The sequence below is a fragment of the Mastomys coucha genome, unplaced genomic scaffold (genome assembly GCF_008632895.1).
Source record: "Mastomys coucha isolate ucsf_1 unplaced genomic scaffold, UCSF_Mcou_1 pScaffold5, whole genome shotgun sequence".
NCBI classification, from domain to species: Eukaryota; Metazoa; Chordata; class Mammalia; order Rodentia; family Muridae; genus Mastomys; species Mastomys coucha.
Genome location: NW_022196911.1, coordinates 111648732 through 111675059, shown reverse-complemented (window position 1 = coordinate 111675059; position 26328 = coordinate 111648732). Strand labels below are relative to the sequence as shown.

Genomic DNA, 26328 nt, shown 5'->3' with positions numbered 1-26328 from the left:
TGGGTGTTGGGGGACAGTGGGTGTTGGGGGCATGTGTCAGGGTGTTGGGGGACAATGGGTGTTGGGGACAGTGAGTGTTGGGACAGTGGATGTTGGGGGACAGTGGATGTTGGGGACAGTGGTAGTTGGGGGCACTGTCACAACGCTCCAGCTCTGCAGCCTGCTCCACTTAAACCTGCTGATGGCTGAGCTATCTTGAGAAGCCCCTTGCTCCTGAAACCTCCAGGAAGAACTCTGCTCTCCTCCTCCTCCCCTCCTTCCTAGGCCTTCTTAGCTGTGGGCCCACCAGGAAGGCAAAGGCGTCTGGACAAATCGTTCTTCAGGCCTTTTCAGATCCTCTACCAAACTTGTTCTCTCTTCTACTCCAGGGACCCTCACCTAGATGGAGAAGCTGCTAGTAGGAACAGGAAAAGGTCTTACTATGGGGACCAGCCAAGCCAATTGCTCTATCTTTTTATAAATGTATTTGTTTTATATGTGTGTGGAGGGTGTTGCATCAGGCCTGGCTATGAACACATATGAACACATAACACTTTTCTGTCTGTCTGGTTTTTTTTTTTTTCTTTCTTTTATATGTGAGTTCACTGTTGCTGTCTTCAGAAACACCAGAAGAGGGCATTGGATTCCATTATAGATGATTGTGAGCCACCACGTGGTTGCTGGGAATTGAACTCAGGACCTCTGGAAGAGCAGTCCATGCTCTTAACATCTGAGCCATCTTTCCAGTTCTCAGTTTTCTCTTGCCACCATTTGGGTCCTGGGAGTTTAACTTGCTGAGAGTCCTTCTTTTTATTTATGTGTAGATGTGTGTAACTGCCTGTCTGTGTGTGTACTACATGTACACAATGACTATGAAGGCCAGGGAGGGCACCACATCCCCAGGAACTGGAGTTACATGTGGCTGTGAGCTAGACGGCATTGAAGCTGGGGTGGACCCAGCTCTTCCGTAAGAGCATCCATTACTCTCAACTGCTGGGCCATCTCTTCTGCCCCCTGAACCACGTAACTTTTTATACAACTTTATGCACACACACCACACACACACACACACACACACACACACACACACACACACCTCGGGCAGTGTGAACAGACTCTCTGGAGACAGGCATCAGTGAGACAGCTTGTTTAACTGGGGGGAACAAAGGCTCTTTAAACCTTTGCGGGTGAGTAGGACATCATTGGCCAAGGCCGAGGTGCTGAGGAAGGCTCCTTATGCTGCTGGGCATGTCCATATAAGGGGAGGGGAAGCCTGGCTACTGGCTACTTGACCTCCTCAGGTGGGACAAAGGTGGGGGTGTGGCAGGGGACTATGTGCTCCTGGACATGCAGGCTGATCTCAGATTCCCAGGACATGCCTCAACCCTACCTACTCTTGCTTCAGGCCTGCTTTCCTTGGTCCCATGGCTCCCTGACCCCACCTATCAGGAACACAGTAACTCTTGAGGAAAACATTTACTTGGAGCTGGCTTACAGTTCAGAGGTTTCGTCCAATATTGATGACGGGTCATGGCGGGAAGTATGGAGGAGTGCTAGCAGATGTGGTTGGTGCTGGAGACTTAGCTGAGAGTTCTGGATAGGCAGGCAGCGGGGAGGGAGGGGCGGAGATGGGGCCTGGCCTGAGCATCTGAAACCTCAAAGCTTGCGCCCAGTGACACACTCTTCCACCAAGCCCACATCTCCTTAATGGTGATACTCTCTACAAACCTATGGTGTCAATTTCATTCAAACTACCATATATATATATACAAGAATACCTCCACATACACACATATACACAACCACACATACACACACACACACAGATACACCCACACATACACATGCACACACCTTTTGATATACCACATCGATTGTATGGTGGAGACATTCTTACCCAGCATCTCCTGTCCTCTCCTGTCCTCTCCTGCCTTCTTACCAGCCTAGGTTTCTGAAGGACCGAGGACATGAGGGACCCACGGACTGCTGATTCCTACGGTCAGCTTTAAGGTCCTTTCCTTTCCAGGAAGCTCTGGGTCAGCCCAGACTAACAGGCACAGGTTGGACCCTGGGGTCAGGGTCTGTAACCTGCCTGGAGAGGCAGGGGTGATGGATACCCCTGTATCGTTCGTGCCATCCTAATGCTGAGACTCAGCACAGGCTGAGTTCTCCTTGGGTTTTCTAAAGTGGTGCTGAGTGCTAGGAGCCCGTGGCAGCTAGGGACTAATGCAGGCTATCCATCTGGGACTACAAGGGCTGTATTGTGCAGAGGTTACTCTGCAGAGTTCTTCCCAGGTTTCTGGATAACTGATGCCTGATCAAGTGTGAGGCCTTCTGACTTTGCCTGGGGGGCCTGGGGGTGGGGGTGGAGGGGGACGACGGAGCTGCCTCTGTGCTGAGTCGGGGCACGGAACTGGGACACCGCTGTTGAGATGTCTTCCTAGGTTGCTTGGGCGTCTTCAGAACTCCAGTGCAGTGACCTGCGGAACCCAAACAGCCTTAGGGCTGAGCTCTGAGTTCTGTTTGTGGCACACAGCACTGTCCTGTGTGACCTTCTGTCAATGGCCTCATGTTTGCTTCTTTTTCCACCATGTCCTTAGCAGCTCTTCTTTTAGTATTTGTCTACCATGACCTTGCATTCCACTTGGGGACAAGGTCCAGGGGAAAGTTAGTCAATGGTGTGTATGTGTGTGTGTGTGAGAGAGAGAGAGAGAGAGAGGGAGAGAGACAGAGAGACAGACACAGAGAGAGAGACAGACACAGAGAGAGAGACAGACAGACACACACACACACACACACACACACAGAGAGAGAGAGAGAGAGAGAGAGAGAGAGAGAGAGAGAGAGAGAGAGCTCCTTGCCTAGCTGGTGTGTGTGTGTATGGGGGGCAGTACCTTTGTAACCTCTGCAGCCTCGTGCCTTGGAGTCCTAGGCCCAGTGGTTGCCCTGGCATTGAGCAAGGTGGTTAATTTTATATCTGGGGTTAGTTTCTTCATGATAACACCGCCTCCTCATTAACCCTTCGAGGGCACGAAGGGTACCATCTCTGAGATGGTACAGCTCCCGTGAGCCCTCGTGTGACCCGGCGGACGCAGGGGCAGCATGGGGCTGCTTTTCACAGTGTTTGTTTACCATTTTGTGCTTGTTACCCGAGAGGCTGCAGAGCCTGGCAGGGCGGTGCAGGTGTTCATATTGAGTTACCTGACACAAGGGACAAGCTCTCGTGGCCCGAGAACCTCAGAGGGTGCACGGGACCCTTCCTGGATCCCTGGGTGTCACTTCTAATCCTGCTGTCTTCTGCTTTCATCCTTTCCTTGTCACCCTGACCCCTGGTGACACCATCTCATAGAACATCTGGTCTTAGGCCTGTGTTCCTTAGAACGCAGAGTCTACAGAGTCTGCAGCTCCAGGCAGCAGCTGAGTTCCTCTGGCTTTCTTTGGTAATCCAGCGTTTGATAGTATTATCTTAGGGCCTACTGGGTCTGAGCTGGTGTGAGACCAGCCTCTTTCTCCAGCTCTGGAGACGGGAACAGATAGGATAGATTGGGGCTACCACTCTAGTCTGTATTCAAAACCATGGACTCCTACCCACACCAGATGAGGTTTCTCTGAAGACCCCTCTCTGGCCTACCTGAACAAGTTCCCACCTGCCTTACCCCGGTTACATCACCCAGGCTGCTAGACATATCCTTAGAGTTGGCCAGGGAAGGGTACGATGCTAGGATGACCACCAAAAGGCTCAGGGCAAGGTAGAATAAGCAGGCTACCGTGATTTAAAGTCCTGAAGTTGAGAAAGACTGACCTCTGAAAGGCCTTTAGTGTCACAGTCAAGGAGGCTCCCCTTTGTGGGCAGGAACCAGCAGAGCCAGTCAGGAAGCTCTTTGTTATGTCTCCTCTTTAAATCTTCCTTGTAAACTCGGCTTTGGGTGTGGGGTGGAGTCACAGGTGGGGCCCACCAGGAATCCTGCACAGCTCGCTGAGCCCTTTCGGGAGGGGTGTCACACAGGGGAATGCCTGTTGCCATCCATGGGTCCCCTGTGGTACAACCGCAAAGAACCCCAAGCCTAGTCGTGCTCCTTTTTTCTCTCTACTGGCCGTAGCTTGTGGCAGCCCCATCAAGGCTGTACCCCCTGACACGTCTCTCACCGTCTTCCTGCTTGTTCCCATCCAGGACTCTTGTTTGAATAAGGTCAGCCATGATGGATTTTTTTTTTTTTTTTTCTGAGCAAGGGATTAGATAAAGGGTCTTGGGCAAAGACCTGTACCGTCTTTGAGATGTACCCTGTCCCTTAACTATTCTCTTTTTCTCTGTCTGTCTCTCCTTTTAAGTTTTTATTTAGAAGACCAGTGCAGCTATTGAGTACAAAATACACTGCTCACAGGACCTCTCAGTGTAGGACAGAGACGTCTGGTGGATTGGATCAGTCATTCTTGTTTAACCCCAGTAATTATATTTATGTGTCATCCGGGAGCGAGAACAAGGAAGCCGATGTTGGCGCCTGTGTGTGCTTGGCTCTGTGCCTTTTTCATCACATGTGTAGATGCTCATGGTGCACTGTCCCTACAACAAGTGACATGAGCAGGCTGTGGGGATGAGTGTTTGCCATGCAAGCATAAGGATTAGAGACTGGATCTCAAGAATTCCATAAAAGATGAGGGGATCTGGCAATCCACTGGTAAGTCCAGCTGCAGAAAGTAGAGACAGCGGAATCCCCAGAGTAAGTTAGCTGTCAAGACTGGCTGTATCAGCAAGCTCTGGGTTGGTCTGAGAGAGGGTGTTCTGACATCGTCAGGGCTTCCACAGGCACAGTTACCATGTGCACATGTGCACATACATATGCATGCACCACACTCATGAAAAGTGGGTGGGGGTGGGGGAAGTTACCTGGTCATTAATCAGTTGTGCAAAGGCTGAGAAAGCCTGGAGGGGACCTTAGGAGAGTAACTGTGAGATCACAGAAGCAGCTAGACTCTCAGAGGGGCCCAGGTGACAGAGGCCAAGAAGGCCCATGTGCCAGCCTGAGGAACTGGTGTTTTGTCTTGTAGCCAAATAGACTTAGAAGTTAATCTATTTTGTGATCCGGCAATAGTTTGTCATGAGGCAGAGCTTAAAAAGGTAGGACCAGGCCATAGTGGGTGTTACATGCCTTTAATCCCAGTACTTGGGGAACAGAGGCAGGCAGATCTCTGAATTCAAGGGCAGCCTGTTGACAGAACAAGTTCCAGGACATCCAGGGCTACACAGAGAAACCCCGTCTAAAACCAAAACAAAACAAAATAAAGAGTCCAGGGGTAGCTAGGCCTGGTGGCACGCTCCTTTAACCCAGCACTCAGGATGCCAGAGGCCAGCCTGGTCTACCTAGTGAGTTACAGACTAGACAGGGCCACATGTGAGATCACATGCCACAGTCTGGGGGTAAGTTCTGCTCCTTGAGTCATTAGTCTCTTCCATATTCTTCTCTAACCGTTCCCTCTCCCTCTCTCTGTCTTTTCTTCTTCTTAAACAAACAAGACCTGGGGCTATAGCTCAGCTAGCAGAGTACTTGCCTAACATGCACAAAACCCCAAGTTTGATCTTCAGCGCTGCATAAAACCAGGCCTGGTGGTATATCCCTGTAGTCCCCACACTTGACTTGATGGGGCCAGGAGTTCAAGGTCAAGAACAGTCTGGACCTTGACTTAAAAAATATTACAAGACAGAATTAAAAAGCAAGCATAAACCAAGTAGTAATGGCGCATGCCTTTAATCCCAGCAGAGGCAAGCAGATTTTTGAGTTTGAGGCCAGCCTGATCTACAGAGTGAGTTTCAGGACAGCCAGGACTACACAGAGAAACCCTGTCTAGAAATATCGAAATGAAACAAAAAACAAGTATAAAATTACATCATAACCTAACTTAAGTTGAAACTAGGTCACTCTGCTAGTTTGATTTGTGGTAAATGGAGCAGAAAACTGGCTGGAGACTGCTGTTAAAGAGACCAGAAAGAAGCTAGGAGGGATTACAGGCCAGTTGGGGTGAAGGGAAGGGGGTTGCAGGAAGATGTTGGCCAGGTGCCATCTAGTGAAAGACAGAGGATCGAGAAAAATCAAGGATAGGAATCTAGGTGTCCAGGTGGGGCCATAGAGGGGCCACTCCTGAAACGGGCCAGCAGTGGGCACAGCAGTATGGGCAAGATCAGAAAGAAGGGTGTGGAGCCGGGTGATGGTGGCACACACCTTTAATCCCTTAATGCTTTGCTGAGCCACATGGAGTGCATGGCAGCGTGTGGCCCATCTCGGGTCATGATGCTGTGATGAACATGCACAGCTGTAGATGCAGAGAGGGAGGGATCAGGAGTGGCGGGGATTGGTTCTGCTCCGTTCAGTTGTGTCCATGGGACCAGGAGGGATCAGGAGTGGCGGGGATTGGTTCTGCTCCGTTCAGTTGTGTCCACGGGACCAGGAGGGATCAGGAGTGGCGGGGATTGGTTCTGCTCCGTTCAGTTGTGTCCACGGGACCAGGTGCCCTTTTGTCTCTGCCTCTAGGCATGCACAGGCTTTCCTGCAGAGTTCGCTAAATACAACCACGTGAATTTGCACCATGTTTACACCAACGTCGTGGGTCTGGGAGATTCAAGCACATGGAAGATGCCTTTCTTCAACCGCTACGTCTACATGTTCCTTGGACCACTTTTGGTCCCCATCGTAACGCCACTGGTAGCTCTGGGTGAGTCCTGGTTTTTAGTGTTCTGAAAACTTGCCCTGCCAATCCCTCTCTCCTTCTTTCCTGGCTTTTCGGACCCTGCGTGTGAACTTAGCAGGGAGCCATGAGTCAAGACAGTCAAAGGCAGCCAAGTGGAGTGGAAAGAACTCTGGACCTGCTCCAGGGCAGTTCTTCACTTACTGGCTGGTGACTAGGGGTAGGAAATTTGGCTTGCCTGTCTCACCTTCTTCACCTTGTTCGAGGAGAGTGTGAAAACATGAGGAGACCACCAATGAGAGAGTATATGTAAGAGCTGGAGAGATGGCTTAGAAGTTAAGCGGGCCCTCTTCCTGCTTTCCAGAGTCTTAGACCTCAACTCCAAGCATGCATCCTGGGATGTTCACAATCCCCTGTAACTTCCAGCTTCAGGGGGAATCAGTCAATCCCTCAGACTTCCATGGGTACCAGTGCTTACACACAGACACACACACACATGCACATCACACATATCATGTTTATAACATAAAATCTTAGGGCGTGCAGGGGGACCACTTTGTAGATGTCCCATACAAACCACACTGCAGGCTATAGTCAATGGTATCAGCGGACATTGCTATCAGGGGACAATGCCCTGGGGGTAGGAGAACAGGGCTATGGAGCAGACCTTGACCTTGGCCAGGGTGCTTGGTATTCCTCACCCATTCAAAAGGCAGACATCCTTCTCATGTTATCTGGGTTCACCGAGCGCACCCAGATCACCTCTCTACCTTAACAGTCCTGGTTACCAGGGGGCCAGCTCATGATGGTTCCCCCTTACGTTACTCCTTGCCTCTCTCACAGTGCATTTGAGGAAGGAAGAGCTGAAGACGGCACTATGGACTTTGAGCTTCATTTGCCTGGGCTTTTACTCTCAGTACTGGCTGTTCATGAATGTGTCAGGCTTCAAGAACCCCAGTTCAGCACTGGCCTGCATGCTGCTCACTAGATCCCTGCTGGCCCACCCTTATCTCCATGTCAATATCTTCCAGGTACGTCCCAGGTCCGGGATTCAGCCAGTGAGGAGGGACACTTATTACACGGTTCTGACAGCAGGCTCGAGCCAATGTTTAGGGAGAGGGAGGTCACCAAAGGAGACTTCTCCCAATCCCTGCCCCTCCCCTGTCACTGTGGGTTATCACAGGGTTTACGTGAGGTCTTTGCCTGGCCCTGCAAGACCTCCCTGCTTTCTTCTCCAGTTTATACCCTACTCATCATTCGGGTCAAATCTGTGCCTCCTCTTCGACTGTTTCATTCAAATAGTCCATACAAGCACCTTCTCCACTAGGCACCACCCTGGGTCTAGGGTACTTGGAGGTGAGCGAGTACCTCACCTGAATCGAGACAAGTAGATGGGACACAATGAAAGAATGAAGAGATCAGGTTGTGTTGAGTGCCGGGCATAGAGCGATTTAACATGGGTCTTTATCCATAGGGCAGTAGGAAGATCTCCCTATAGAAATGATGCCAAGGCTGGGCAGTGGTGGCATGCTCCTTTAATCCCAGCACTTGGGAGGCAGAAGCAGGCAGATTTCTGAGTTCAAGACCAGCCTGGTCTACAGAGTAAGTTCCAGGTCAGCCAAGGCTACACAGAGAAACCCTGTCTCAGAAAAAACAAAAACAAAACAAAAAAAAAAACCAAAAAAACAAAACAAAACAAAACAAAAACCCCCAACTTTTTGCCGGGCGGTGGTGGCGCCCACTTTTAATCCCAGCAGTTACTTGGGAGGCAGAGGCAGGTGGATTTCTGAGTTCGAGGCCAGCCTGGTCTACAGAGTGAGTTCCAGGACAGCCAGAGCTATACAGAGAAACCCTGTCTCAAAAAACAAAACAAAAAACAAACAAAAAACAAACAAAAACAAAAGAAATGATGGCAGAGTTGAGTGCTGAGCTCCTGGCTGTTCTCAAAAACGCTCCATCTCCCTGGCCTGCCCTTGACCTGCCTCATGCCATTGGCTGGGCCCTTGCTTTGCTCTACTCAAGCTTCGTGATACAGGTAGAAGCAAGCCAGCAGGGTGAGTCATATAGGGTCGGTCGCAAGAGCAAGCAGTGAGAGTCCTGGACATCTGAATATCCAAGCTCTGAAAAACTACATAGGCAAATCCCTTCATTGTCCAGATGGAGAGAGGCCCAGATGCGGGGAAGACTCAGCTCATTGCAGACTGGGTTAGCACAGGAGCTGGGCTAGAGCCTTTCCCATCTGTAGAGTCCCAAAGGCCGCTGTATGCTTGGCGAAGACAGACCTAGGGTTGCCTAAGCCCCCTCAGGGTGTGACCCATGTGTCTATTGCAGCACATCGGATTGGCTATGTTCTCCCCGGACAAGAAGCCCAGGCGGATTCACATGATGACCCTGGGGGTTCTGAACCTGCCACGGCAGCCAGTGCTGGACTGGGCATTCGGCCACTCCCTCATCAGCTGCCATGTGGAGCACCACCTCTTCCCTTGGCTCTCTGACCACATGTGCTTGAAGGTAGCGAAAGGCTGGGCAGCAGGGTGGCAGGGCCCACCTGAGGGTGGGCAGGGGGAGCCTCTCTGAACCCTGAGTCCCATCGACTGCCTCTCTGAAAGTCACCCAGGAAGGGTAGCCTGAAGTATAAGTGACAACATGGGTTTTAGATCAGAGTCACCTGGGTTTCCGAGTAGGAGTGTGACTCTGGGCAAGTTCACCGAGCCTTAGTTTTCCTGTCTGTAAAGTGGGCGGGGACAGGGTTCACCCTGATGGCTTTGCAGATTACATTTGAAACGTTTGACCCAAAGAAGATGCTTGGCAGAGAGAGGGGTGTTTGTCCCTGGGCTGTGGAGGGTGGGCATGCAGTCAAGAGTTTTGGGGGATGAGGGTGCGAAGCCATTCCTCCCCTCTAGGGTATGGCAGAAGGATGTAGAAGCTCCTCAGCTTTCCCAAGCAGGGAATGGCTAGGGTTGAACAAGGGAGAGCTCCTGGGGCAGGCAGGCCTGTGACTCAGAGGGCTCTCCTGCACTCTCTCTTAGGTGAAGCCCCTGGTATCGAAGTTCCTCCATGACAAGCAGCTGCCCTATAATGAAGACTCATACCTGGCTCGATTCCAGCTGTTCCTCAACCGCTATGAGGAGTTCATGGTGCATGTCCCACCCATCACTGAGCTGGTGGGGGTGCAATGAAGGCTGGCTCCCTCCCTAGCCCAGTCCTGGCCCTTCTGTACTGCTGGCTCTTGGGGGGACTGGTAGACCTGGAACTATCCTGGGATTTGAGTTAGGGGAGACTGTTGGGAGAAGAAATTAAATCAATCCAGAGGCTGTGCGTCCTGATCCACCTAGGCCTCAGCTGACCCCACTTCAGGATCCTTCTTTGTGCTGTATCTGAGCTAGAGGGTAGGGCTAAGGGGGCTGGAGACAGGTGAAGTGGGATCCTGTGTCCAGAAGGAGGGGGCACAGAGCCAGAGCCAGCCTCCTCGGCTCAGACCTCCTTGGCCCCAGGCTGCTGCTTCCTCCTGTAGCCTCTGAGGTTCTAGTCCCCCAGGGAAGGGCCCTCTCTCTAGGATCAACAGGGTGAGGTCATTTTTTTTTTAGCAGAACCCCCCCCCCCCGCTCTTCACCTGAAGGAACCTGTGCCACACTGGGCTCAGCGGCTCCATGACCCATAGAATCAGTGAGATAAAAGGGAGTACACTCCCAGGGAAGTGCTCCAGAGGGGAGCAAATGTAGGCACAAAATTGGAGAAGGCACTGCCAGCTTTGAGTATGACCTTGGCTAGCTCTGGACAACTCTGCTTTGTCCCATGTTCAGAAGACTCCAACCTGGGTGACAGAATTACTGGGAGGCGGTTGAAGCTGGAGGAAGTGACCTGGGACTGGGCTAGGAAGGCAGAGAGGAATGAAAAGTTGGGGGGCGAGTGAGATAGGAGACTTGAAGACAAGGGCTAGGCTTGGCTGTGGGGGGAGTGAGATAGGAGAGTTGAAGACAAGGGCTAGGCTTGGCTGTGGGGGGAAGGATAGCAAGCTGGGTGGAAGCCACTGATGCCAAACCTAGGAGGAAGCCAAGCTGGGGAACAGCACTGAGATCCAGCCAAACGGGCAACTGGGAGAGGCTGGGCACCGCTTCAGCCAGATGGCAGAGCAGAGAGAGGTTCATGGAAGGGCCCAGTGGAGACTGAAAGAGGGACAGATGAGGTTAGACCTGCATGCACCGGGAGGCCAGGGCCGCTGTTAGGTCATAACCTAGCTCCTCACCTCCCTGCTGCCGACATTTTCTTTGGCTGATTCTTGGCAGGCTGGGCTGAGCACTGGCTTCTACTGACTAGATGTTGGGAGCCCAAATCAGGACAGTCAGAAATGTCTCCCGGTACAGCCAGCTGTCTCCCAAGTGACAACACTGTCCTTGACTGAGAACACGGAGGCTGTTCTAGTACAGTCAAAAATGTCTCCTAAGTGACAACACTGTCCTTGACTGAGAACACGGAGGCCGTTCTAGTACAGTCAGAAATGTCTCCAAGTGACAACACTGTCCTTGACTGAGAACACGGAGGCCATTCTAGTACAGTCAAAAATGTCTCCTGGTATAGCCAACTGTCTCCCAAGTGACAAAACTGTCCTTGATTGAGAACATGGAGGCCGTTCTAGTTAACTCACTGGATGGAAGGAAGGGTGTACCGCCCTGGTGTTAGAAGGGTGAGCTGGGATGGGCTGACCAGCATGTTGGAACCCATCTCCGGGGGCTGATGCAGCTGCCATGACTGACAATCCTTCTGTGTTCTCCTGGCCTTCCTCTAGCACAGCTTCTTCCAGGCCCTTTCCTCCAGCTATGGCTCCTGGGGCCATAGAGCAGAGGCTTGTAGCCGCTGCTGGCCTCTAGGTGCTTCTCTGGCTTCTTACCTCTGCTTGGGACTCTTCACACCCTCCACCCATCCCTGTTGACTGTGTGCCACCTGTTCACTGCTGGGATGCTCGCTCACAGCAGATTTCGATCCAAGTCGCCCCCTCCTGTCATGCTATAGGCTACTGCTGCTCCTTTGAAATGCATTAGCAATTCAGAAGGGGCCTTTGGGTCTGATCATGCGATTCATCAACAGCAAATTCTCCCTCTGAAAAATGCAGAGAAGGGCCCCGGCAGCATACCATAAGCTAATGATTAAAACTATCCAAATATACAACCGCGACTCATTGTTATTGATCTGGGCCTGGAAGGGGTTCATTCCGGAGCAGCAGCTAGAGGCCATGGTATCAGACCTGACTGTACACACCACAGGCGTACCAGGAACAAGTCACTTAGGGTCTCTGAAAAGTGCCTGTCTGTTAGTCTAAGGATGTGGGCTAGGAACACAGAAGTAAGGGAACCAGTGGGGGTGCCTGAATTACCTAAGCGCTCTGCAGTCCGTGGTCTAACAGAGACCAGCAAAGGGGCACAGCAGCGCTGGTGAGCACAGTCAGTGCTAACATTTTCTTACCACAAACACAGAATTATTAGGTTCTGGTTTTTGTTGTCTTGCTTTTGAGACAGGGCCTCACTACATAGGCCCTAGCCTTGTTTGGAACTCAATTGGTGGGTGGCTGGCCTCGAACTCACAGAAATGCACTTGCTTCTACCTCAGTGTCTCTCAACTTTCCTAATGCTTCATACCTGTAATTTGCTGTGGTTATGAACCCTAATGTGAATATCTTCTATGCAGGACCCCTGTGAAAGGGTTGTTTGACCCCCAAAGGGTTGAGAGACCTACAGGTTGAGAATCTCTGTTGTTCTTCTCTCTCCAACGGGCTGGGGTTAAAGGTATCTCACTGGGCCAGGCTAGATGTTTGAATCTGTCATTTAATTTTAATCTTTACGAGCTAGAATATTTTTCTCCTATTATAAATGGGGGAAAAAAGAAGCTGAGATTAAAACCTCTCAATATCATGACTGTGAAATTCAGACTAGGGATTTGAACTCAGTGACTCCAGAACCCATGCTGGTGACTCTCAGAGATGCTGCTTCTGAATGGGATTTTTAGGTGTTTGAGCCTGAGTTTCTCTTTCTTCTATGTGACAGGATATCTGGTGCTTTATCATTAAGACTTTTTTTCTGAGACATGGTTTCTCTGTGTAGCTCTGGCTGTCCTTGAACCAGGCTGGCCTCAAACTTAGAGATCCACCTGTCTCTACCTCCTGAGTGCTGGGACTAAAGGTTTGCGCCACCACTCCCAGCTAAGATAAATTCTTTAGGGACTGATACTGAGGCTCAGTTGGTAGAGTGCTTGCTTAGCATGCAGAAGACCCTGGAGTCAGGCCCCATCACTGCTTATCCCAGGGCTGGTGGCAGATGCCAGTAACTTCCAGCACTCAGGAGGTAGAAGCAAGAGGATCAGGAGTTCAAGGTCATCCTCAGCTACACAGCAAGTCAAGGCTAGCTTGGGCTACATGAGACCCTGTCCAAGAGAAAAAGAAAAAGAAATTCCTTATGACTAGCTGTTGGATGCTAAGTACTGAGTGATGCTCTGGGGATGAGTGAATGAGATAGGCCCCGTACCCCACCACCTTCATGAGGCCTGCAGTCCAGTGCAGGGTGTCGAATTTTGTGAATAGGGGCCAGATAAATATTTCGGGTGTTGTGGAGAATATGATGTCTGTCACAGCTACTCAACCGTGCCGTCAAAGTGGCACAGCCGTATGGACACGCCCCCAAGGCTCAGGGACCCCGTGGAAGAGGGAGCAGGAGGCCCTGTCAGAGCCAGAGATTAGGACAGAGGCCTGTCAGAGCCAGAGGTTAGGACAGAGCAGAGCAGAACATTGTCTTCTGGACATGACAGGATGCCTGCACTAAGGAACTGAGCAGGCAGTGGCTGCCACTGAGGATTCCAGCATAGAGGGACGCCTAAGGTAGGGTCTCTGTTGTGAAGAGACACACACTATGATCACTCTTTCAAAGGAAACATTTAACTGGGGCTGGCCTACAGTTCAGACATTTAGTCCACTACCATTGGGGTGGGAAGCAAGGTGGCATGCAGGCAGACATGGTGCAGGAGAGGAGCTGAGAGTTCTACTGGATCCTCAGGGAGTAGGAAGAGTGGCACTGGACCTGACTTCAGCAACTGAAGCCTTAAAGCCCACACCCAGTGACACACTCCTCCAACGAGGCCACGCCTCTTAACAGTGCCACTCCCCACGAGTCTGTGGAAGCCATTTTCTTTCAAACCGCCACAAGGGGCGAAGAGTTTGCAAGTCCCAGTTGCTAACAGGTTTTACTGACAATTGATGTTTTCTGGGGAGGGTGAGTCAGTTTTCTTTAAGTGTGTGGCCCTGTTAAGTCCACCATGCCATGAGTATATGGACAACAGGAATTGGATTCAGTGGGTTATTAAAATAAAAAACATGAAGTTGCAGTTGTGAGGTGGATCTAGGAGGGATTAGGGAATAAATAGGGAGTGAACAGGATCAAAATACATTATATAAAATTTTCAGTAAATAAAAATATATTTAAAAATGAGCATGGTATTGTCCCAATAAAACTTTTACTTATAAGCAAATAATTTTCATGTCACAAAATTTTAACTATGTTACTATTTAAGAAGGCTCAGTAGTTAAGAGCATTTGCTACACTTGCAGAGGATCAGAGTTTTATTCCCAGCACCCATGTCAGATAGTTCACAACTACATGTAACCCCAGCTCTCATGGTTCCGAAGCCCTCTGATCTCCAAGGCACCAGCACTTATAAACAAATACACACAGACACACACACACACACACACACACACATATATATGGAGAGAGAAAGGAGGGAGAGGGAAGGAGAGGAGGAGAGAGGATTGAGGCCAGTATGGTCTACAGAATGAGTTCCAGGACAGCCAAGGCTATACAGAGAAACTCTTTTCTTGAAAAAAAAAAAAACAAAACAAAAACAAAATAAAACAGTACATGTGTAAATAAATTATTGCTGGAGAGATGGCTCAGTGGTTAAAGAATATGCCCTGCTTTCTCCATAGGTCCTGAGTTCAATTCCCAGCATACACATGGCAGTTGTGCAGTTCACAACTGTCTGATACCATCTTCTGGTCTGCTGATGTGCATGCAGGCCAAATATCCACATATATAAGCTACATAAGTAAATAATTTATGTATAGGCCTGTGGGGGGCATTTAGCTTGCTACTAGTCTTCTAGAGCAGGCATAAAACACAATAGCATGTTAGAGAATAATATTTACCTTTCAATAAGAAAGTGGTAGAGCTGGTCGATGGTGGCGTACGCCTTTGCTCCCAGCATTAGGAAGGCAGAGGCAAGCAGATCTCTGCAAGTTCAAGGCCAGCCTGGTCTACAGAGTGAGTTCCAGACTAGCCACGGTTACACAGAGAAACCCTGTCTTGAAAAACAAAGAAACAAAACAAAACAAAACAAAAAGTGGGGAGTGATTTGTAGAGCAGAGGATTCTGGGATACTGTGTTCCAGTCCTCAATCTGGGTGTGGGTCACATTATTACACCTTACGGTCTCATAATCCATCAACTATGGCCATAATGTGTGCACTTCTCTGTATGTTAAACTTCAACTAAAAATAATTTTAATTTTGATTGTTGTTCTTTTGTCTTCTCTGTAGACCAGGCTGGCCTCACAGATCTGCCTCTGCCTCTGCCTCCCAAGTGCCATGGCAGCCTGGCTAAAAATATTCTTAAAATAATGTAAAAAAAAATGAAATATAAAACAGGGGAAACTTCTAGATTATTAAGCTCCTACACAAGGCTCCAACAACCCAGCCTAAAAGTGGAAATGGACTCACTCACCGTAAAGTTCACCCAGCCCTTCAACTGGCCCAAGAAATCCAGATTAGAGTCAGGCCAGTCAGGCCAGTTTCAGTTGGTATGATGACATTCCTACCGCCATCTACCTCTCACAAAAGAAGCAGCATACTGTTTGTGAGAGCAAGTGTCTCTCTGTAGCCCAGGCTAGCTTTGTAGCTGAATTATGGAATACAAAATTAAGCTGGGGGAGAGGGTGTGCAGTTAAAAGGTAGAGCGATTTCGTAAGTCCCTGGGCTCAGTCTTCAACAAGAATAATAAACAAGAATCAGGTGTTGTGGGGATGACAGCTCGTCTTCCAAGAAGGAGAAGGACCCTCAGAGAAGCATTGGGCTTGTCTGGTCAGGTAGGTGACAATGGATCCTGCCCGTATTTTAATCATAGTTTTGGCGGTGTGATCGAACTCAGGGTCTTGTGCACATTAATATTTGTGTAGAAAATATTTGTGGGTCACCTAGAGGGTAAAGTTGCTTGCCCCCAGGCCTTAAATGAGTCTGATACCCAGGAACACACATAGAGGAGAGAATCTGTCTACCACACAGTGAACGCTGTGGCATGTGTACAACAACCCCCATAAATAATGTAATTATATAAATGTAAAAAAAAAACCTTAAAAGAGATATTGCTTTTAGGTTTTTGCATCAATTTTCTTTTAAAACATGGAATCTGAATGATTTACCTTGATTACTGAGCTTTTGGGTGTCCCGTAAGGTACGGTCACAACCTGATTCCTGTACTGTTGGACCGGAGTCGAGGGTCGGGCTCTGTTCTCAGCGCCACGGGGGAACCTCCTCGCGTGTTTCCTCCCCCATGATGGGAAGAAAGTGACTAGAAACAAGCTCTTGCGAGTTTAATACTTTTCCTGCTCTGACACGCACAGCAACTGTTTGGGGCCACATCAGTTCAACATCCAGACTTAAAAATCAAGGAGCCCAGACGGGATACGAGAGACTTCCGGGATCTGGCTTTCTGATTGGCTGATACAGAGATCACTCAAGCAGGAAGACAGCCTATCCAAAGGCAACGGCAACGGAGCATTACGTCATCAGCGAGCGGCAAACTTTACGTAAAGTAAGCTCCTTTCTAATTGGCTCCCATCTCCAAGAACAACTGAAACAGCATAGGGGATTCGCGTTTCTTCAAATCTAGACTTCCGGCATCTGTGGGGACCAGGAAGACAGGAGAAATTTGTTAAACTTTTGAGGGTTGGACTTCTGGGGGCGGGGTCTCAGCGAGACGGGGCGTGGTTTATCTTTGGGGGCGTGGCTACTTCGGAAGTCTTGGTCAAGTCTCAAAGTTGAACTTTGTAAACGAGCGGGAGGCGAGGTTTGGGGCGGGTCTACAGTGATGGGCGGGCCCAGGGGAGCGTCCCCGGCGCGCTGCAGGACCTGTGCTCAGCGCTAAAGAGTCATTCCGCTTGCTGGTTGCTGTTCTCAGCCATGGCTTCTCGCTGCTGGCGCTGGTGGCGCTGGTCCGCGTGGTCTGGGGTTCGGCCGTCTCCCTCCAGGAGCACTCCGAGTAGGAGCAGGGCTCTTGGGGCTGCACCAGGGCGAGGGGAGGCCTGTGATCAAGAGCGGGGGTCCGAGTAGAGCTGAGGCAAGGCTGGAGAGGGGCGAAGCTGAAAGTGTCTGCTCTTGCGGGAGAAATGGGAGTGGTGTGGAGGAGAGGATCTGTGGGATGAGATGTAAGGCGTCCTTGATAAGACAGGGGTCAGTAAAGGCTAAAAGGATAAACCATGAGGTGCTCCTGTGTGATACGAGGTGAATGGAGGTGACAGGCAAATCTGAGGTGAGGAGATGAGCAATAGAGTTCTGTGGGGAAAGAAGGGATGGAAAAAAGCAAGATAGAAACGTGATGGGCATACGAAGACATGAGGTCACACAGGGAACCTCACAAGAGGACAGCTTCGGGGGCTAAGGGGGCCTGGAGCAGATTATCGTTATTGTTCATGGGTGAGACATGGGGTCTTGGATAAAGACAGCTCTGGCATTCAGATGGAATGGTGAAGCTTTGAGCAACAGGAAAAGGAAGATGCAGGTGAGGGCGAAGGACAAGCTGCAATTGGACGGAATTGGTTTGGGGTGGTAGGAGAGTGTTGACTTGACCCTGCTCTCTCTTGTCCTGCCTAGCCCCAGGCTTCTGCCAGAAGTTCTCCACACAGGAGAAGAACCCTCAGATCTGTGTGGTCGGCAGTGGCCCAGCTGGCTTCTACACAGCCCAACACTTGCTAAAGGTAAGTGAGCCACTCCCTCTGGGCTCCCTTCTCACCATTCATTTCTCACCCCAGTTCTGGGAGGAGGTTCCAGCCCTTTGGTTTGCCTGACAAGGAAGGGGCTTCTGATTCATGTAAGCTGTGCCCCTTCTACCCCATTCCACGGGTATAGCTGAGGCTCCCTAGGTCTTCAGCTGTGAGAGAAATCACTTGTCCCATGGACGGTGGTCAGGGACAGATGGGTAGCTGTCGCCTGCTTGGCAGGGAAGTCCTTTCAGTCTTATGGGATGGCTTTAGTCTCCCCTTATCTTTATGCTTCTTCACCTCCAGCATTTTACATTTCAAGGCTACTTTGTCCAAAGCTATGTGCCCTCCCCACAGCCCCAGCCCTCCCCACACCCATTCTCTTCCATTAAAGGCCAAGGTCTCAAAGCTCTCAGTATTAGTGTTGCCAGAGAGGGCCTCAAGGTTGCCAGATGTACTGGAAACCATCTCAGACCTCTGAGCAATAGAGGGAGGGGGCGGGGGACTGCAGAGAAGGCTCCCCGGTTAGGAGTGTTTGCTGTCACACAGGGGACCAAAGGATAGGGGTTGGGTTCCCAGCACCCACACAGTGGCTCAAAGCTGAGCTCCAGGGAACCCAATGTCCTCTTCTGGCCCCTGCTTAGCCATTTATTCTTGCACATACACAGCATACATAACTAGAAATGATAAAATAAGTATTGTTAAAAAGTAAGGGACACTGAGATTGACTGAGGCGAGACAGTGTCTGAACTTTAGAGGGGCTTGTAATACCAACAGGACAGAAGAAAAGACGATGAGTATATTGATAACACATGCAGATACTTAAAAGACGGAGTGACCCAGTGGCCTGGTTTACCTGTGGCTGACACTAGGAGGGCCTCATGGAGCCCTCTGCGGAGAAGTGACCTATGCATGACTCCGCAGCTCCATACCACGATATACACAGGCCAGCGTGACCAGAAGCTGTCCCCTAAAGAATGTACACTTGAGAAGCACTGAAGATCATGTGTGGGCTTCAGCAAGCTCCCTGGCCCTGATATGAGTCAGCCTGAAATGCAAGGACACTGATGAAGGACAGCCTGGGCTCTGGGATGGAGACCCAGGGGTTCTCAGGGTTGCAGTGGGTAGGTGGGTGGTGTGGTTGACATCAGAGAGGGTACCGAGGGTGAGGGAATAGGATCTAGAAGGCAGGGTTCTTGGTGTCTTCTCAGTGCGCCAGATCTTGACCTGCAGGCATGTGGGTGTGCTTATGGGCCTGACAGTGTAGCTTGAGGTGGCTGGTTTATAAGGTATTTTAGGGCTTAAGCTAGGGGTAACCCCTAGCCCAGTCTAGAAGGAGAGGTATCCAAACTGCATTTTATGGAGCATGTGAGAATAAAATAGCAGGAGAGCCTCAGGAATGAGGAATTATATGTGTGGACAAAGGCCAGAGGAAGAGTGGCCCCTGAGCGTCATCCCAAAGCCTATTCCAGAAGGCAGTTGAGTATCTGAGGGGTGAAGAGGTGAGGGCCCAGATCCCAAGGTACCTAGAGACCACTGACCACACTGTAGACTTGAGTGGCTTTCTTTGAGCACTTGCCATATTCCCTGCTGAAGAGGTTTTATTTAAATAAGCATTTCTGGGTCCAGCTCAGATTTAACCAAACTCTGTGACTGGGACTCTCAGAATCAACAATTTTAAGCAAATACCCTGGGGGGTGGATGGGAGGTGGATTCTGACACTCACAGATACAGGAGACAGCCTCAGTGAATTATCTCAAGCAAATGGGGATGGGGGGTAGGTGGGGGGAGGATGTCTCAGTGCTTACAAGTACATACCCATCTTGAAGAAGTTCTGAGTTTGGTTTCTAGCACTCACAACAGGCGGCTCACACCATCTGTAACTCCAGGGGACCTGAACCCACCTTCTGGTCTCTTCAGGTGCCTGTACTCATGTGCCTGTGCTTTACACCCACATACAGATAACTTACAAAAACATTTAAGGCAGGAAAACCAAGGAAGCCTCCACTGGGGGTTGAACACAGGGCCTTGTGAGTGATAGATGGGCGTCCGACCACTTAGCAACGCCCCCAGCCCACTTTCCATTCAATGTTCTCTCTGATAGGTAGACTTAGGCAGGGATGTTTGCCCAGAGAGCAAGAGTGGGGGAAAGGATGTGGACCGAATATGTCAGGGTGAAGGGAGCTCAAGGGCTGCAGCTGGAGCTCCAGGGGTGGAGAGGAAAGGAAACAGGGATAGAGGGGAAAGGGCAGGGGACAAGGAATGGGCTTCAATGTGTAGAGTGAGGCATCCTGGATCGCAGATGGGAAAAGAGATAGGAGGAGGGGAAGGGAAGGGGGGGGAGATGGAGAGGCCACATCAGGCCTACAAGATTTGAAGTCACAGGAGGGAGTAGGTAAGACTCCCCTAGGACATAGAGTGTGTGTACTCAAGAGGGACAGGGGACCCCAGAGCAGGAGTGCTTCAGGGACTGACCATCCAAGGAAAAGGCCAGAGAAGCAACAGGTGGCAGGAGGAGAGAGAGGAGGTTTCTTGGAAGATGGGTCTGTGTGTGCGATCAGGGCTAGTGTGGAGGTAGGCAAGGTGGGAGAGAACCTCGTGGGAGAGGAAGACTCCCTCTGCAGCGGGATGGAGTGGAAGATGGAGATGGTGAGGTGAGGTTGTGTCAGGAATGGCCAGCAGGCTAAGCAGTTTGAACTCGGACCCGTGGCCATGAGAAGCACAGGGAGGCTTTTAAACAAGAAAAGTCACAGCTGTAAGGATCCTGAGTGAGTCCGTTGTGTCCTCACACAGGGGGAGCCGCAGGCCGAGCTCTTGAGCCTGACTCACTCAGCCTCCAGTGTGATCCAGAGGGACGGGACATTCTACTGCACAGAGCCTTTCCCTATGATGCGGCAGTTAGTGGTGGGACTGGGCTTGGCTCTGTGGCTGTGGACTACATGGCTACAGTTCTCCATGTGCTCTCCATAGCTTCAGTTTCCATGGAGTCTGAGAGAGGCCATTTGGGAGGCCACTTAGGGGCTGGCCAAGGACAAAAAGGCAGATGGGCTAGCGGGGCTGGACTTAGGGCAGGGGAGCAGGATCTAGACGAAGGCCAGAGGAGATAGGCAGGAACTCATGCACCGTGAGTCCTTCTAAGCTGGGTGGAAGAGGTCAGGGCACCTATCAGTGTTACCCTGACTACTCTCTCCCCTGACTCACCTTCCCCAAGGCCTCCCAGTTCACAGAGAAGAAGACGGAGGCCCAGGGCTGTTCTGGGACAGCCAGGTCCGTGCCATTGGTGGCAGCAGAGCCAGATCAGGCTTGCTTGAATAGTTCCAATCTCAGACCTTTCCAATACCCTGCAAAGTGCCTTGGGCAGACAGGTGACACGGGACAGCTGAAATCACGGGACTGTTTTTCTAAAGCTAGGAGTAGGCTCACTGCCACCCCTTCTGTCCCCATGTGCCCCAGCTGTGCCTCCATTTTCTCTCTCCCCACTCCCCATTTTGCTGATCCCTGTCCCAGTAGCATCATCTTGGAGACTTAGAGCTAAGGCAGGTCCTCAGATCACACGGCCAGCATTTCATGAAGGTCTGACCCGAGGACGAAGTCCTGACCCTTCCAGTTCCTCACATTCTCGGTTGGAAGTCCCACCCTGGGGTCTGACTTCAATTTCTCTTGCTGCTCTGTCCCTCCAGAGCCCTTATCTGGGCAGAACGCTGGGGCCTTCTTTCTGCTCATGGATGGGTAGAGCCAGTCTCCTTGGCCATTTGAGCTGGGGTTTCTTGCTCTGTCTTGGGAAGGATGGCCCTATAGGGGCCCAGCCTCCCCCTTTGAGCCCACCAGCTGTGTTTCTCTCCCAGCACCACACCCGGGCCCACGTAGACATCTACGAGAAGCAGCTCGTGCCCTTTGGCCTGGTGCGCTTTGGTGTGGCACCTGACCATCCTGAAGTAAAGGTGGGCGTCACTGGGTGTGGAGGGTGGTGTTGGAGACAGTAAAGATGAGAGTAGAGAGGCTCTCTGGCATAATAGAATGACCCTTGGCTGTCTATGTGATAGGACCTAGGCTTCATTCTGGGGGCAGGGGGTGGGCGGCGGTGAGGGTGGGATTAGCATGCTCCTAGGAGCTTCCCTACCTTCTAAAGTTCCTCTCCCCATGCTGTATGGCAGAATGTCATCAACACGTTTACACAGACAGCCCGCTCAGGCCGCTGTGCCTTCCGGGGCAATGTGGTGGTGGGCAGGGACGTGTCGGTCCCAGAGCTTCAGGAAGCCTACCATGCGGTGGTGCTGGTGAGTGCCCGTGTGGAGGGGTATGGCTGGGGGAGGGGCTGCGGGAGGCAGGGGGCTGGTGCTGAGGCCTTGGGCATGCGTGGTGGCTACATTTTTCCTCAGAGTTATGGAGCCGAGGACCACCAACGCCTGGGAATTCCTGGCGAGGAGCTGTCTGGAGTGGTCTCGGCCCGGGCCTTTGTGGGCTGGTACAATGGGCTTCCTGAGAACCAGGAGGTAAGTTTGAGGGGTTACCCTGCTGCTTCCGGCTGGAGTCAGGACATCCCCGAGGTGTTAGACTTTGAGGTCAAGGCAGTGAGGAAAAAGCTGAGGTTGATGTGAGAGGTCAGTGGCTGAGGCAGGTCAGTTGTGGAGACCTTCTGTGGAGCTAGAGGAGAGAGAAGAGGCGTAGGGTAGACTGCCTTGGGCAGCCTGGGGGCATAGCAGACGTGGCCTGAGGTGTCTGCAGATGAGATTAGCCTAACTGGGACTGACGACAGGGACACCGTTTCAAGACCTTCCTCTTCTAGCTGGCGCCGGATCTGAGTTGTGACACAGCTGTGATTCTGGGACAGGGGAATGTGGCTCTGGATGTTGCCCGGATCCTGCTGACCCCACCTGAGCACCTGGAGGTGAGGGGTCAGTCATAAGCTGGAGGGATGGGAGTGGGAGCACACTGAGGAGAGAATGCCCCTGCAGAGGAATTCAAGTCTCATCCCTCCAAACTGCCCAGTGCCTGTTTCCTACAGTAACCCAGGCAAGGTACCTTCACACCACAGTGTGCCCTGGGCATTTACACACACATTCTCCTTCTTTAGAACATCTGAACTGACCTCTTGCTAGTTAAGAATTTACATCCCTCCCACTCCTCGTTCTTGGCTCAGCTATCCTTTCTGCCAGGAGGTCTTCCAGGCTGTCCTATGCAGGTGTTCCTTCTGCAATATGGGCTCAGCTTTTACTTCCATTCCATAGCCTTGCTTCACCACTGTGGCTTTACACTAATGAGATTCGATGTGAATATCTCTCCCTACAAGATAAGAACTATGTGAGGTTCCAAACTAGCCTGTTTAACTCACACAGACTGTTCTCGTCTCCTTAAGCCCCTTGACCTGTTTCGGACATGTGACAGGCTGTCAGTAAGGGCGGGGAAGAATTTGCCAGATGCTGTTGCTAGGAGCTATTTGCAGGATTGGCGTCAATACTCTATGTGGCCACCAGGGGGAGTGGCGGTATAGATTTTGGGCCGATGGTTTTCTCTGGATGAGCATGGCTAGCCTGGCTAGCCTGGCAAGTCCCCTTTTCCAAGTCAAGCCCTCCTTCCCCTTCTTTTGAATCAAGGTCAGATATATAGCCTTGGCTGGCCTGGAGCTCACTGTGTGGGTCAGGCTGGCCTCGAATTCACAGCGATATGTGTACCTCTGCCTCCTGTTCCACCCTGCCTGGCCCTAAGAGCCTCCTTTTGTGCCAGAAAACAGACATCACAGAGGCTGCGATCGGGGTCCTGAGGCAGAGCCGGGTGAAGACTGTGTGGATAGTGGGCCGGCGTGGGCCCCTGCAAGTATCGTTCACCATTAAGGTACTCCCCCTGGATAGAAAGGGGGAGGGGCAGGGCCCAGAGGCTGTGGTCTTTCCCCACACTGCTGATGGTTTCTCCCACCAGGGCTGAACTCTGGTGGGCCCAGGAGTGTTCAGTGCTCTGGACCTGACCTCCCCCCTTGCCCCACCCTCACCCCACCCCCACCCCCACCCCCACCCAAGGAGCTTCGGGAGATGATTCAGTTGCCAGGAACCCGGCCCATTTTGGATCCTTCGGAGTTCTTGGGCCTCCAGGACAGAATTAAGGGTGAGGGGCCAAGTCCAGCCCCCAGCTTACAGGAAGGGGATGGATGTCTTAGATCAAGTAAGGCTTGGGGAAGGGTAACCAGAGAGACACCCCTGAAATATTCCACGTTGCTGACAGATGTCCCCCGTCCAAGGAAGCGGCTGACAGAACTGCTGCTTCAGACAGCCACAGAGAAGCCAGGAGTGGAAGAGGCTGCCCGCCAGGCGCTGGCTTCCAAAGCCTGGGGCCTCCGCTTTTTCCGTAGCCCCATGGAGGTGCTACCCACTCCAGATGGTCAACGGGTAGCAGGCATCCGCCTCGCAGTTACCAGTCTGGAGGTGAGTCTCGAGTTACCCAGACTTCCCTTTTTTAGGCTTCCCGAATCCCATCTTGGTGTTACCCACATTCTCCCCAACAGGGTGCTGGAGAGGCCACTCGGGCGGTGCCCACAGGAGATGTGGAGGACCTCTCTTGTGGGCTGCTGCTGAGCAGTGTTGGGTATAAGAGCATCCCCATCGACCCCAGTGTGCCCTTTGACCCCAAGCTTGGAGTCATCCCCAACATAGAGGGCCGGGTTGTGAATGTACCAGGTGAGATGGTGAATGAAGGCGGGGCATCTGAGTACGATGGGAGGCTGGAGAGACCATGCAGTCTACACTGAAGTGGTCTGAGACACAGCTTTAAGGCAGGCCCAGCTCTAGAACAGAGCCTTCCCTCCTCCTGCTCCCTAGGCCAAATGCTCAGGCAAGCTGTGACATCATCCAGTCAAAGTTTGCTGAGGCCTTCCTGGGGGGTGGGGGCGGGGACCGGTGCTGACGCTGGCTGGCGGGAGATCGCCCAGGCCAGTGCTGATGCTGGCGGGGGATCGCCCCTGCCCTTGGGAAGTCTCAGTTGGCTCAGCCATCCTGTTCATTCATTCAGTGAATGTTACTAAGGGCCTGCTCAACTGTGACGTGTCCGCAGGGAGCTGCTCTAACACATGGAAGCTGAGGGAGTGAGGGTGGTGTGGTAAAACAAGACTCTGGCGTGGACCAGGCATAATGGCGCACACCTGAAATCCCAGCACTTGAGAGAGACAGGTGTATCTGTAGGCAGCCAATCTGGTCTACAGAGTAAGTTCTAGGACAGTCAGGCTTATACAGAAACCCTGTCTAGAAAAACCAAAACAACAACAGCAAATACGCGCGCGCACACACACACACAGCTATCATAGTGAGCCAGTGGCCACGGTGGGCCCAGCCTATGTGGTCTACTGAGAAACACGAAAGGATGTTTATATGTGTATGTGTGTATAGTTCGGGATGCAGACTTGCCAGGCAGTGTTCAGCCTCACTGTCTCTTTGCCCCTTTCAGGCCTCTACTGCAGTGGCTGGGTGAAGAGGGGACCCACAGGTGTCATCACCACAACCATGACGGACAGCTTCCTCACCAGCCAGGTGCTGCTGGAGGACCTGAAGGCGGGGCTGCTGCCCTCTGGCCCCAGACCTGGCTATACGGCTATTCAAGCCCTGCTCAGCAATCGAGGTTGGAGCCTAATGAGGGCAGGGTGGGGCGGGCGGCTTGTCTTTGGAACTTTAGCTTTGGGAGGAGGGCCCTAAAGGGCTGAGGGGAGGTGAGTGCACTAGCCCTAGCCCGGCTTCCTGTCCGCCTCAGGGGTCCGGCCAGTGTCTTTCTCAGACTGGGAGAAGCTGGATGCTGAGGAAGTATCTCGAGGCCAGGTCACTGGGAAACCAAGGGAGAAGCTGGTGGATCGAAGAGAGATGCTGCAGCTGCTGGGGCACTGAGCCTGGGCCCCAGCCCCTACCTTGCAAGAGAAGAGCTGTGCAAGAGGAGGAGCCTGAGGCAGTCTGGGTTGAACTCACTCCCATCTGAGTGCCTTGGCTTAGAGGCCGAGCAGAGGCCTTTCCAGGGGCCTCTGAACTCTGCCTTCTGCAAGCTGACCTCCCAGTGTGAGTCTAGGCTGAGGAGGGAACCTGAAGCTAGGGATGGATGGAGGTACAGTTTGACCCTACCCATCCTGCTTCCTTCCTGATGGATGTCGCAGAGCCTCTAGAACAGAAAACAGTGGAAATAAAACAGATGTGTCCGGGACCCATGGTTGACGGCTACCTGTTTTTGGGGGTGTGTGTGTGTCACTTTTTGGCCCCCATTTGTCTGTGGCTGCCAGGTGGAAATAAGGAAACAGATCCTTGCTCAAGAGCCTCTTGGGGACAGTGGGGGTGGGGTGGGGTGGGCATGCACCTGTCCTCCCTTTCCTGTCTAATTTCTGCTGCTTCGGCCTCCCGGGCTTCAGTTCACACGTCAGTCACGGGTGATTGGTCCCTTACAAGTCTGCCCCGCTGACCTCGCTGCCTGGTGCCCCCAGTTCAGAGAAACGGTAACAAAAGAAGGTGCCCCAGACTGCCCCATCTCTCCTGGGTGCTGGCAGGCTTGGTTTGGCCCTGCAATCTCCACACACTCCGTGCCTTTCCATTTTCAAGCTTCCAGACAAATCCACAAGCCTTTTCAAAAGACGACTTCAGCCTACGGCAGTTTAAGGCCTCTTATGGCAGCAAGATGCATGCGGCTTTACTTTATAAAC

The 26328-nt window shown here is 51.7% G+C and overlaps 2 protein-coding genes across 2 annotated transcripts in view; both read left to right on the top strand.

Annotated features, from left to right (window-relative positions):
- Fads6 (fatty acid desaturase 6) overlaps positions 1-11816 on the top strand; it is a 13728-nt gene extending 1912 nt beyond the window's left edge. The window contains exons 3-6 of the mRNA XM_031353343.1: positions 6504-6684; positions 7501-7688; positions 8989-9168; positions 9687-11816. Coding sequence (XP_031209203.1) covers positions 6504-6684; positions 7501-7688; positions 8989-9168; positions 9687-9836 — 699 coding nt within the window. The 3' untranslated portion in view covers positions 9837-11816. The remainder of the gene's footprint in view (positions 1-6503; positions 6685-7500; positions 7689-8988; positions 9169-9686) is intronic.
- Positions 11817-16697: 4881 nt separating this feature from the next.
- Positions 16698-25838, top strand: Fdxr (ferredoxin reductase). The gene is made up of 12 exons (XM_031353819.1): positions 16698-16951; positions 17563-17666; positions 21515-21610; positions 21824-21946; positions 22049-22162; positions 22456-22557; positions 23394-23501; positions 23684-23768; positions 23886-24085; positions 24166-24337; positions 25101-25271; positions 25401-25838. The coding sequence occupies exons 1-12, from the start codon at positions 16873-16875 to the stop codon at positions 25529-25531; spliced, it is 1485 nt and encodes a 494-aa protein (XP_031209679.1). The 5' UTR covers positions 16698-16872; the 3' UTR covers positions 25532-25838.
- Positions 25839-26328: the final 490 nt, after the last annotated feature.